A 12,830-nucleotide genomic window follows, 5' to 3' on the forward strand; every position below is an offset into this window, starting at 1 on the left:
CATAGTTTTGATTTTCTTTTAGTGGCCTCTTCAAGTGTTAATAAAAATATAAAAGTTTTATGTCTGTTTCAGAATTACTTGGAGTGCAGCTGTCTGCCATAGTGCTTCCAAGAATGTCAAATAGAACTTGAAGGGAAAGGTCATGGAGCCCAGCTCTCACAAATCAGATTCCTGTGCCAAAGGGAATAAGGTTTTCCACCTGTGCAGAGATTTTACACTCATCTGCACCCATGGCTTTCACCAAAGGAAGTCAGTCAGCTTTGTGTATGAGGTGGATGGGGGGAATGTAGGTATTAATACCTGTGACAGACATCATGTCAGTCACAGCTATCAGGTGGAGTTGTCACCAGTTTATGTTGTGCTTTGGAGGTGTTTAATAGAATTTTCTTTGTTAAAACTTTAAAGGAAGGAAAAAATTAAAAGGAGGATGGGGGCAAGGAGTGGGTAACAAAGGAAAAACTGGAGCACCAGTTTTGTACTCTGCAGTGCCTCTGTTTAGTAGCACCTGGGGGGCAGCATGCAAAGAAGTTGATTCCAAATCATGAAGAAAACCTGTTTGCCAGCAAAGACTCAATTAGTTTATTTCAGTTGCTTCCAACATGAAATCGCCCCATTTCTTTCTCAAGGCTGAATAATTAAAATCATTAATGCTTGTTAGCATTGTGCTGGACTACATGGCGTTGCATTCCATAAGCACATTGCTGTGAAATACTGGAATTGTGTGTTTCCAGAGACTTATTTATTCACAAGCTTGGGTGACATATAAATAAATTAACTAAAAAGGGACAAAACCCTACCTCAGATGTTTGTGCTGTACAACTCCCTGTTGGCTCTGGAATTAACGTGCCATTTGAGGTGGGAATCCAGGCCCAAAGCTTGCAAGTTAACATTAAATACAGCAAATTAAAAAAAAAAAAAAAATGCAGGATATTAATCTTTCACCCTGACCACTTTGAGCACTTACCTGATCCTGACACATGATCAAACTGCATAGAATTTTGTGTTTTGTATTTGCAAAAGGATGGGCTCTGGATTGTCATGGCTAACAACATTGTAAAAAATACTACTATTTACTCAGCTGCTATTAATAGTCAGCTCTGCTGATGGAACTGGGGATCTGTCAGTCCTGTCTGTTTGTGTACAGTTAAGTCACAGCAGTGCTGCAGTTTAGATTAGATTTTTGAAGGGCGTAAGCAAAATAGAGACTGTTCATTCATTTTATTTTTATGGAGAAACAGACAAAGATCAGGTCTATATTTCAAAGCTTTTTCTAATATAGGTATATGAAAAAACATAAAGCCAACAATATCTGAGAGCTGTGCTGGCAAAATCATGAGTTTATTGGCTATTACAGCAGCCAGAGGCACCTTTTGCTGATGTACTTTTGTTTCAGGAACCGCTTTACACAAGCAGTTCAGAAATTCACTTGTGTAACTATACAGGTAATCGTGTCTGGTTTGGTTTGCACAAGGGTGAACTGGGTGGTTATCTGTTTCATGTATATATATATATATATATATATATGTATTTGTCTCCATATGTTACTGTATGAAAGGATCACAAAGCAGACACATGAGAGAGTGTATGGAGGGAAATGAGCAAAACTCTCTCTGTATCAAAGAGTTCCTTGGGGCCTCAAGTCAATAAACTGCAGACATCAGAGAAATGCACTCCATTTCTTTAAAGATGAGCAATCTTTCATGTAATAACACTGTGTTTGTTAAATATGCAGTGGAGGGGGCAGCAAATCAGATTTTTTTCCATTTCTCCAGGCCTTTTATGCATAAGGGATGGCACCCAGCTGCTTTTGCCAAGTCTGTGCAAGTTGGACATTTCAGACAGGAGACTAGCAATCATCTAAGTGGCATAGTTGGCTAAACCACAGCTACTGGCGTATCCTGGGTGACTAAAAATGAGCTTTAGGGTTCATATGTAATATGGAAAACATGGAGAATTGAATACACCTTTCTAATGCTTCAAAGAAGGCACATAGCTTCAGAAGTACTGACTTCATACATCTCTTACTTAGAAAAGAGAAAGCTGCAGGATCCCAGTTCTTCAGGAGGTAGGTTTTGAAGTTTTAGACACACGTGTTTAGAGACGTTCAATGAGTGTAATTTGTAGCAACTCGCAATCAGATCACGGATGTGGCTCCTTCGCTCCAGGCTAGTGGATTTTCTTGCCTCACATTAAGGTGCTGTACCCTGCTAAGATGCACTGCAGGTGGGTTATCCTCAGTCATTTAGCTGGAAGGGAGCTTACAGGAGCTATCAGTGCTGTCAGAATGGCACAGCAAACTCCTTTGAGCATCCTCCTGAAAATTAGGAGAGTAGCAGTTATGGGTTTCCAAACAGTAGAACCCAGACCTGAGGGGCTGAGAACACGGTGTGGTTGACTGCAGCATCTCACCTGAGCAGTGAGGCTCATGGTCAGTTTTTATGTTTGGGGCATTTTTGAGAGGAAAGGAGCTCTAATGAAGCATTGTTTATTTGGTTTTTTATGTGCTTAGACTAGAAAGGCCAGTAGTTCAACAGCTTGAGACTTCAAAGGCTGCTATTGCCTCCAGTGTGTGGTATCAGAGTAGTTAAAGATGTTCCTTTTCAGTAAGTCCAGCAGAAAATTCAGAGTCTCCAGGGCAGCAGGAAAATTTGCTTAGCTGAGCACTGTAGAAGTTGCTTTCCTGTGTTTCCTATAAATTATTTCAAAACTTAAATATGTTATTTGAATTTACACTCTTCCAGATACTCTGGGTTTTTTCCACTTTCCTGTGTGCTAAAGACAATAATTCTTTATAAACTGTCAGAGTCTAAACAGTAATTCGCTCCCTTGATTTTATTAGATTGTGACTCTCTTTTATTGAGTAATGAGCATTATGAGTTAGAAGTCTGCATATCATCCTTTGATGGTGGCCTGGACCATTTTAAAACCATTACTTGTAGGGCATTCAATCCAGTCAGATGCATACTGATGGAAAAACAACCACCAAGAGCTCCTGCTGACTATGTATAGGCAAAGCTTGACAGCCCAGCATCAAACAAAAAATTGATTTCAAACCCAGAAGTCAATATCTTGCTTTTGCAAAGGCACTTTGGCACTTGAGAGGAAAGTTTGCATGTAATGTACACATTTGATGAACAAAATACAGAGGAGATGGCCTTTTTTTACTTGATTTGGTGCACCCACGGTTTTCTGTAAACAGTAAAGCCAATGCAGTGTTGATCTGTGCAGCTGGAGGGGAGCTTCAACTCTTTTTACACATGCACAGATAGCATCTAAATGGACCTGATTTTTGATGTAATTGATCTAAACAAATGAAGTTTCTTAAGTACAGCTGGGACTTGGTAATGTTTCAGAATGAGGTCTTAATAAATTTGTAAAGTCTAGTCTTGTCAGTCAGTAAGAAAGTGCCATTTTATCTGCTGCCTGATTTTGAGGTCTCTCATTTCCACTTGCTACTTGTTATGGTCAGTTTGAAAGATGAAGATTTGTTATGGTCAGTTTGTGAGATGAAGAATGATTGCCTCTTTTGCTCGTGGTGTACTACTGCAAGTCAAGTTTAGATTTTTGATACTTACCAAGTCTTTCTGCACTGGTTCTGGTATGTGTAGCTTTTACTAGCAATACCTAAAATAGCTATGGACAGTGCCTGGAAACATTCATAGGGACACTGGGTAGTGTTGTCATGAAAATACACTGCAGGTTTTATATTCTGCAGCTTTTTTTGGTGCCCCCTCTTTGTAGCACATACTATTGCAAATTCAGTGTTCAAGTTGCACATTTAGAGGGATACTCAAAACTTTTTACACCTGTATAGCTGATGCTCTTCTAGTAAGTAGTTTCCAGTGTTTGTGGCTTTTTCTGAACAAACGACTTCACCAAAGTTGCATAGGAAAACTTGTCTTTAGGCTTTTGTCATCCACAGTCAGTTGTGTGTTTATGCACGTGGCATCATAAACTACAGGTGAGATACAAGGCTATGAAGATTGCAGCTCAAGGAGTTCAGCTTAAAAAAGACTCTGAACCAGAATACTCCCTAGAACCAGGACACAGACACTGATGATTCCAACTGCATGATGAGGACTGTGCTTTTCTCTGGTGAGAGTCCTTAATGGATCAGCAGCTCCCTATTCTGTTACTTTAAACAGAGGAAAAAACATCAAGGTAGCTGTCCTGTTGTTGTTTTGTTACTTACTGGAGATTACACATCAGCACTTTGCTTTTCTTTTATGTTTCAGTGTCATTTTGAAAACCAGGGACACGAGGTGTTGCTACAGGAAAAGAGATGTTTCACAGTCTGTTGAAAACACTCCACTTGATAGTAGGAGAAGCTAGTCTTAAGTGAAATTCAGTGGATGTACGTCTTAAGGAGAGATACAGTCACTCAAGTTGTAATCCTGATTCTAGTTTTTAAGTGTCAGTGAGGGAAAACACTTCTGAAAACACTTTATCTCTGCTCAGATAAATCATCTGACTTCTGAGTGACCTATTTCACTCCATCCCTTTTCACCCTCCTGTGCAGTGGTTTCCTCTGGACTGTCCTATGGAGACAGACGCTGTTGTCTGACATTCCTTGAAGGAGGAAATTCTCCTCTAGGTTGCAGAATATCAGTGCCAGCCATGGGATGGACCAGCTTACAAAGGAGGTACCTTTGCACACTGCTTTAGCTCAGTTTAGATTTTGCCCATTTGGCTGGACTGTCTGCATATAGAAGAAAAACTGGGTCTGTGATTTGTCCTGGCTGCCATCAAAAGCCACATCAAAGGTACCCTTCAAGCAGGCAGGTCCTCCCGCTTTCGTTTTCCTCCTAATATTTTTTCATTGTCTGCCAAATTGGGGATTAAATATTCTGCGCACTTTTCATTTTGCAGGCACCATCATTGGCTTGGTATATGTCTGATAGGGAATCTGTTTCTGGCAAGCAGTCTCACTTTCAATAGCAAACTCCCTGTGCCCCCTACAAAGGTGATGGGAAAGATCCAGTTCAGTTTTTCCTAGTCCACCTGACCTTAAGGGCCTCATCAGATTCATGAGAGAAGCACCCCAGCTCCCATACCCAGTGGCACCCAACAGGACAGGGAGCCCCTTGAAGGTGATTTCAGCTGGCTGGTCCAAGTGTTGTGCATGTACATCTGCAGCAGATTGAAGTGAGTCCTGTAGCTGAAGCAAGGCTCTTTGCTGTTCTGTCACCTGAATGCAGAGTACATAGTTAAAAAAAAAAAAACAGAAATTGTTTCCTCTGCAAGGAGTGGCAGGATAGGGGCTGGGGGTGTTTGTCCTTTTGAGTGGGCACAAGTAGGATTGCCCAAAGTCACACTAGCAAGTTCGTCATCCAGCTGCTGTGGAGCTGAAGTCCAAGGGAGCACGGAGTGATTCATTCCACCTGGCAATATATACAATGAGTAAAGAGAAATATTTCCTGTACCTAATCCAGACACCAGTTAGGCATCAGTCTGTCTGAATGTGAGCAGATGTACAAATGACAAATGAGTGGAGAAACAGAATAAGCTGGGGAAAAAATGAGAATGTATTTTTCACTCAGAGGTTAGCACATTTGCCCTGAACACAATCCCAAAACCTAATGAATCAGAAAGTGTAATTGTTACATAGACTAATTTCAAAACAGTACTACTCATTAAAGATTAAGGGAGAGAAAAGGAACATGAGGTTCAGACCTTTTATTGAAATTTTGTCATACTAGCTCCTCATTGGTAATATTTTATGGTTCACATTTATTCAGCTCTTCATTCACAGCCTTCTGTCAAGGCTCTCTAATATGTACCAAGTACAAGCTTCATTAACTGTATTATCTTTCTGCTCAGGTTTATCTGTGGTTAGCAAGCCAGTGTTTCTCAATGACATTTTAATGCTAGAAAACAAGTTTAAAAAAACCCACAAAAAACACAAGATAAAAGCAACTTGATTTCTATCAGTGTTTTTTGCATTCGGATTTCCAAAGTTTCCTTAAATTTGAATACAGACACGTTAGATACACTTTGGGTACCCATTAGAGAAAATGAGGCTTATGAGGAGGTCTTTAAGTTCTGTCTATTTAGACTTCCACAGTTGCCACCCTGTCTTCTAGAAATATTGAACTTTATCTCTTGGATGCTCTTTCATGGGCACCTGGTGTCTAAGACTGGGACAGGTGTCTAAGACTCCTTTGCTATTGACAGGTCTCTTCTGTTCTCCGTTCAAGGCACAAATCAACCCTTAAACAGTTTTGCCTGACTCCGAGACTATTAGAAATTTGGATGGGTGGGAGAGAGGTGTTTTACAAGGTGTTTGTTTACTCCTTGGTATTTTGTTAGCTCAGCTGATCCCTCTGAGTAGCTGATGTCAGGTTTTTCATTCTAACAAGTAGAGAGGGAATGATAAAGTCTGTGTCTTTTTAGAAACCAAAGAGGAAAATTGCAGGAAGGAAAATGTTGAAAATTCTCTCTTTGGGAGTAAACAAAGATAACTTACAAATAATCACATTTAGCTATCTTGTACTTGGTTATGAAATGTCTTGGGGAATCTTGTACAATTTGCACACTGGCCACGGTGCCCTACTCTTCTATAAAGTCTTCTGAATTCCTCTGGTGCTGTTGTCCCAGTAAAGGCTTGCTGGTAGATGTAGAGAGATGTATCAGACTCCCCCTTTATCCCACCTGTGTGGTGGGATTTGTAAAAATTCAATTCTGTAAAAATGCAATTCTGTATAACAGACATCTGATGATCTGAGCATCTTCCTACTGAGTAAGATCTCCACATGTACATGGTGTAAGAGAGCCATTGCAGCCAGCATTAAGTTCTCCTTCCTGTGAGGAAATACAGCCACACAGTTTGTATAACTCAAACATTGTGGATCTAGTTAATAATCATAGAATCACAGGTTTGGATTGGAAACAACCTTAAAGACCCTTCAGTTCCAACCCTCTACCACGGGCAGGGACACCTTTTACTAGACTGGGTTGCTCAAAGCTCCTTCCAGTCTGTCCTTGAACACTTCCAGCAGTGGGGCATCTGCAGCTTCTCCAATCATACTCAAATAAGGGACAGCTCATATTTTAGGAAAGCAAAAAAGATTTTTATACATACATAAATATGTATTTTTTTTATTATTATTATTATTATTATTATTATTATTATTATTATTCTTTTTGTGGCTTTCATGATCCATTGCAAACCCCATAGGAGCTTTGGTCACAGCAGAGGGTAAGAACCTTAACAGGTTTTGTTTCTATCAAGAAAATCCTGCACAGCTGCAGTAATTTTCAGTAGGAAGATTTCCTGGCTTGTGCTTCTGTCTATACCTTATTTCTAATGTTCCCTAATTTGAGAAGAAGACAATAAAAGAAAAAGTATCATAAGGTAAGGCAAATAATTACTAATTCTAGTTAAGGTATTTTAAATTCAGTGCTCAGACATCACATAAGTGTTCAGAAATTGTATATGAATGGAATAAAAACATTCTGGAAGGAAAAGCTAGCTAAATGTCAGGAACAACCGAAATACAAGCTATAAAATCCTGTGAAAAATCACATGGAGCAGAGTGAGATAGATGTGCTGTCTTTACTTAGCAAAGAAGTCACGGAGGATATGAAAATAGAGAATGAAAATAACACATTTTTACTTGATTCGAAAACATTATCCATAATAGCATCTGCAATGTGTCTGTAATAATATGGTGTAAATTGGAATTTACATAACAGATCTTTGAAAACAGGCTCTGACTCACAATGTGAAAATGGTGCCTCCAGAAGGAAAAGTCAACCAATAGCAGAAGAACTTACAGAAGGCCTATTGCTTATTCCAAGATCCACCCATTTAGCCCCTTTGTAGATTGCAGAGTGTTCATCTCAGGCATGAGCTATGCTGAAAACTTGAATAGCTAGTGTTGGAAACCTCTGGTCTTTTTCTCCTAAATAGACAAGTCATTTTCTCTGGGCTGAATTAAGTTCTTACTAATGGTCATTGACTGACAGCCCTAAAGTTGGAAGCCCTCTATTGGTGTTCATCTCCTTCAGCTGGATTTAATACTCTGTTCCTATCTTGATTCCTGTCTCTTGAGTAGAAGAGTGATTAATTTAACTAAACCAGGAGTAGAATTCCTTCACTGTTGTTTTTATTTTCTCAGTGGTCAGGACTTCAACTAAACAGTTCCCAGTAATATCCAGTCCAAGAGTGCTGCAGAGCTGAGGTCAGAGCTGGTTTAGTTCTGATATTTCTTGTCGATGCAGTCCATGCTCATTGCTCTTCCCTTTAATTTTCTGGTTGATGTGCAAGTCAGAGGCCAGTGTTGTTGGAATTATAGGGCTTTTTAAAGTTAGGTTAAGCTTTGCAAAGTTAGATTTTTTTAATAGTTCCTTAGATTCCCATGAAAAGTCTGTCTGTCCAAATGTAGATGATCAGTACAGACCTCTTCTTGCACTTGTTGTTTTCTTTTGTACTGATGTAAAATAGAGAGACCGGTAGCTATGTGTCTGACCTTTCTGGGGGTTTAAGGTAAAATGGATTAGGACCCTAAAACTACTAAGTTCTTCCTATGGACTATATACCCCTATTTACAGGTCTAACCTGACAAAGCCAGAGGTAAATATATGTTCAGTCAGAATAACTGCACTCCTGTAATTAACAATTTTTTTTTTTTTTCCTAGACCACCTCAAGCACCATAAGGTTCTGCTATAATCAGCCATAGTTATTGATGAGGCAGTGTGAGGAGGGGCAGGATGGCTGTCTCTCACATATATCCATGTTTTATCTAATGTGTTTAACTATCCGAGAAGCTACAGAGATCCTGTGAATGCTTTTTCTGTTCCTCTCCTAAATCCAAGTCCTAATCCAAATTTCAAAAGTATCATTAAATGTCTGATACCATTCATCGTAATTTACAACTACATACAGTTTGTTCAGTACTGAGGTCTGTAATTAGAGAAATGATTGTTAATTTCTCATATACAGAAGTCCGGTAAATATTAGATTAATAGGATAGACTTTCTTTATAGACATTCTTTTCAGATATCACAGAAGTATTGTGTAGTACAGAATCGCAGAATGAGTGAAGTTGGAAGAGACCACAGTGGGTGATCTAGTACAAACTTCCTGCTCCAGCAGGGTCATCCCAGAGCACATTGCACATCATAGTATCCAGACAGTTCTCAAATATCTCCAGTGAGGGAGACTCCACAGCCTCTCTGGGAAATCTGTTTCAGTGCACAATATTAATGACTTTTAGGCATGAGCCCACTAAAAGCAGAGAGATATATGTGTCCTGTTTCTCATATGCAGTGTGCTGAAATGTCAATCTCCCTCCAGTTTCATCAAATACTTTATTTTTCTTAATTTCAAAAAAAAACATAAAAAAAATGCTTTATGGTTAGGTAAAAAAGTAAAAATACAGATATAATCAGTACTAGGTTCATCTTTCCTGTTTGTCTTCCTCAGTCTGCGTTCTTCAGTCTCTTGGCTAAGAAATACTTTGAGTTTTACTCAGAGTAGCCATATCACTGATCTATTTACATCTTTCTTCACTGTATGTTCTTCCCTTTTCCTGACACCTCAGATTTTATGCCACATACATTTTTTATTCAGTTTGAATACATTTATAACAGTACAAACTACTGGGTTTTGTTAAATTGTATAACCCTGACATTTTTTTATGGCTTCCCCTAAACTCAGTGTATGATTAAATGTATTCTCAGTCTTCATGTTGACTTAACTATTGAAAGTTCTCGGGCAAAACGGGCAGAACAAACTTCTCTGGGAGCTGTATATCCATCATAAACTGGCTCTAACGTGTTATCTATCCAGCCTGGCTGTATTTTTCATGCTTTGTCACAAATCAGTGCCACAGATAGATTGCGGTTTGCAACCTGCAGTTGTTCATCGGAGTTAACTTGGCTGTCAGGACAGCCTTTCTGCAGTGCTTTAAGCTTTCATAACTTTTGTGCACGAGACTGAACTATTTTTCTAGCTGGCTCAGGAATCAATGCTGTGTCATTAGAACATATGAAACAAGGTTGTGTTATGCTTTTGAGTTTCATTTTGGATATGTGGCACCCCAGCCTTCATACTTTTTAGCGTTGTCTGTACATAAATGAAGTAATTAGTATGGAACTACTGAAATCATGAACCTTAGAACTGTTGTACTTATGTTTCAGATCATCCTTCGAATATTCAAAATCATTCAAGACTTCGAACTCCACCTCCTCCAATATCACACGCTCACACCCCAAATCAGCATCATGCAGCCTCCATCAATTCCCTGAACAGAGGGAACTTCACTCCACGCAGTAACCCTAGCCCAGCTCCTACAGACCACTCTCTCTCTGGAGAACAACCAGCTACTACTCAAGAGCCAGCCCATGCCCAGGACAACTGGTTACTCAACAGTAACATCCCACTGGAGACAAGGTAGGTCATTTTCCTTAGCAGTAACAATGTTCTGACTGTGTGTGCTCAGGATGTTATGGAAAATACACACATCTGCATAGCCAGCCACCTAGTTTGTGAACTGGTGTTTGACTTATGCATTTTGCGTTGTATTTATTATTCCTTGTGTCTTTTTATTTGGACTAGGAGAAGAGGAAATTGCTCTTCTTTCATAAACTAAAAATGTGGTCTTTAACAAGTGCTCATAAGGTTACTTTCCTCATTTAAAATTGGAATCAAGATCATAGATTAAAATGCTCTTGGTTTTCTTTCTTTTATTTTCCTTTAATGTCTGTTCTTCTTATGTGGTAGGATAAATCAATATCCTATTTAAAAAACTGGAATCAGTCAGTATATTGAAAAGATTTGGCCTTGTAGCTGTGCCTCATCAAGCAGTACTTTCATAGTACATAATTCAAGAAAGGTTAATTTTGTTTCACCTAATGAGGAAAGGTCAGCTGCTGCCTTTTTCAGCATTATTCCAGCAAGCATGAAACACTGAATAGCCCAGCATCAGTTATTTAATGGTGCTTCCATTTAGCTCTCAAATTCTTTTCCACCTATGCAACACCTGAAGGGTGTGACAAGGGTGTACCAAGTTGTTCTAGTTCATAGCTTTGTTCAGGTTCTGCGTAAGTTCTGGAAAAAAGAGTTGTCACACTCCCTCAGCCTCAGTCCTCCTATCTGCTGGTGAGCGCATCTACTTGCAGTCCCAGTTGCTTTCTCCAGAGGTTTTGCTTCACCATTTCCTTTGCTAACGAGCAACCACTGGGGAGGCTGGAGTCGTTAGCTCCCATACATGGTGTCTTTTTCAGTCTGCAGAGAAGTCTTCCAAGCCTAAAACATGGTACACTTGCTCAACTGTGTTTGTTCCTTCACTTGTCTAACCTTCTCAAACCAACAAGATTTTAGACAGCAAAAATCATACCGTAACTGAAAACTGAGACAGAGCCCAAGTTTGTCACATCACTCACTGCCTGTAGGAATCTCATTGAGAGCAGCAGTAGCTGTAGCTGTATCATGGGACAAATTGTACCCGGTTTTGCCAACTTCTGCTAAGAAAAATGAGCACATCTGTCAATCTTTTGAGAATGAACTATATCTGCTGGCCCTCTGAAACTTCAAAAACAACCTCAATATCACATTTTGTGGCATTTAAAGATAATTAATTTCTCTGTGACTGCTTGATTATAAAGATTCAACTAAGAAGCTGGATCCAAAAGATTAAGACAAAATTATAAGCAAGTAATGCAAGTGTGATTTGGCAACAGTTTCAGTAATTATATTGTGTTAGTAATTCTCAAGCACAAATACCAAAGCATTGAGTTTTATGTGATACTTCTTATTAAAATGACATTAAAAAATACTTAGGCCCCACTCCTGCAGATCTTTTGTGATAATCCTCTATAATTCTGAAGGAAGCCCTGTGCTTTTTACTAGCCAGGTAGTGAATTCTTTGTAGAAGAGATAATACACTGTTTTAGTAGTGCAAAACCATAAGGGCTGTCCTCATTTCTTCTCTGTGAAATCACTGTGGATGAAAATTTTTCAAGATCTGAAGCAGACTGCTCTTGTTGCAGGCTGGATTGGTCACATCATTGCTGTTAATCAGACTGGCAGTTGTAGGTCCACCTGCATGAAGAGCTCTTTCTGCATCATTTGATGATTTCACTAGCATCACAGATCAGTCACATTTGTACTTGGTCCTCAGTCTAACCATTTTATTAATTTGATAGGAAACAGGTAATTTCAAGACTGATGGTGAGGCTTTTGACACACTGGTTGAAATAGTGAAATAGTGTAATCTCACCCAATTCCTTTTGACAATAAATATGTTGGAATATGTAATTTTGTGCCAACAGCAAATGAACTCTACTGACTGTTCCTTTACTTGTACAAAATTAAGAAAATAAAATGTGTTATAATGGTGTCATAAAGAAAGGAGGCTGAGCTGCATCGATGATCAGTATATCTGTGACTAATCTCCACTCTGACAGTCAGCTCTTCAGGCACACAGAGGTCTTCTATTTCCTTCAGTGGGAATTGTGTAGACATAAAAGACCAGGCTTCAGAGCTGTTTAGCCAACTTGGATGCCCCATTCAGCCTCTTCCATGAGACTGATCTTCCCCGTCTTCTCCACTGCAAAGATTTTTAGAACCAAAAAATAAGACCATCACCTATAAGAATAAAATGTCCAATATGTAGAAATACAAATCCTGGCCAAGAGACATTAATCCAAGAATAAAGACATTTGAATTTCATGTCGAAAATGGAATTGTATTTCCATTGGTTTATATTTTTTTAATCCCATATTAGTCAAGAGAGAGAGAACACAAGAAGAAAAAAGCTGCCTCTTTTAAAGAAGGATTGTCACAGGCTGTGGAATGTGCCTGCAGTTACAGAATTTAACCAGA

General features: G+C 39.2%; 1 protein-coding gene across 1 annotated transcript in view; it reads left to right on the top strand.

Annotated features, from left to right (window-relative positions):
• TENM4 (teneurin transmembrane protein 4) overlaps nt 1-12,830 on the top strand; it is a gene marked incomplete at its 5' end in the record, with an annotated part of 340,098 nt that overhangs the window by 122,123 nt on the left and 205,145 nt on the right. Inside the window, one exon of the mRNA XM_083855254.1 lies at nt 10,145-10,397. Coding sequence (XP_083711380.1) covers nt 10,145-10,397 — 253 coding nt within the window. The remainder of the gene's footprint in view (nt 1-10,144; nt 10,398-12,830) is intronic.

The sequence above is a fragment of the Zosterops lateralis genome (genome assembly GCF_965231275.1).
Source record: "Zosterops lateralis genome assembly, chromosome: 2".
Classification (NCBI taxonomy): Eukaryota; Metazoa; Chordata; class Aves; order Passeriformes; family Zosteropidae; genus Zosterops; species Zosterops lateralis.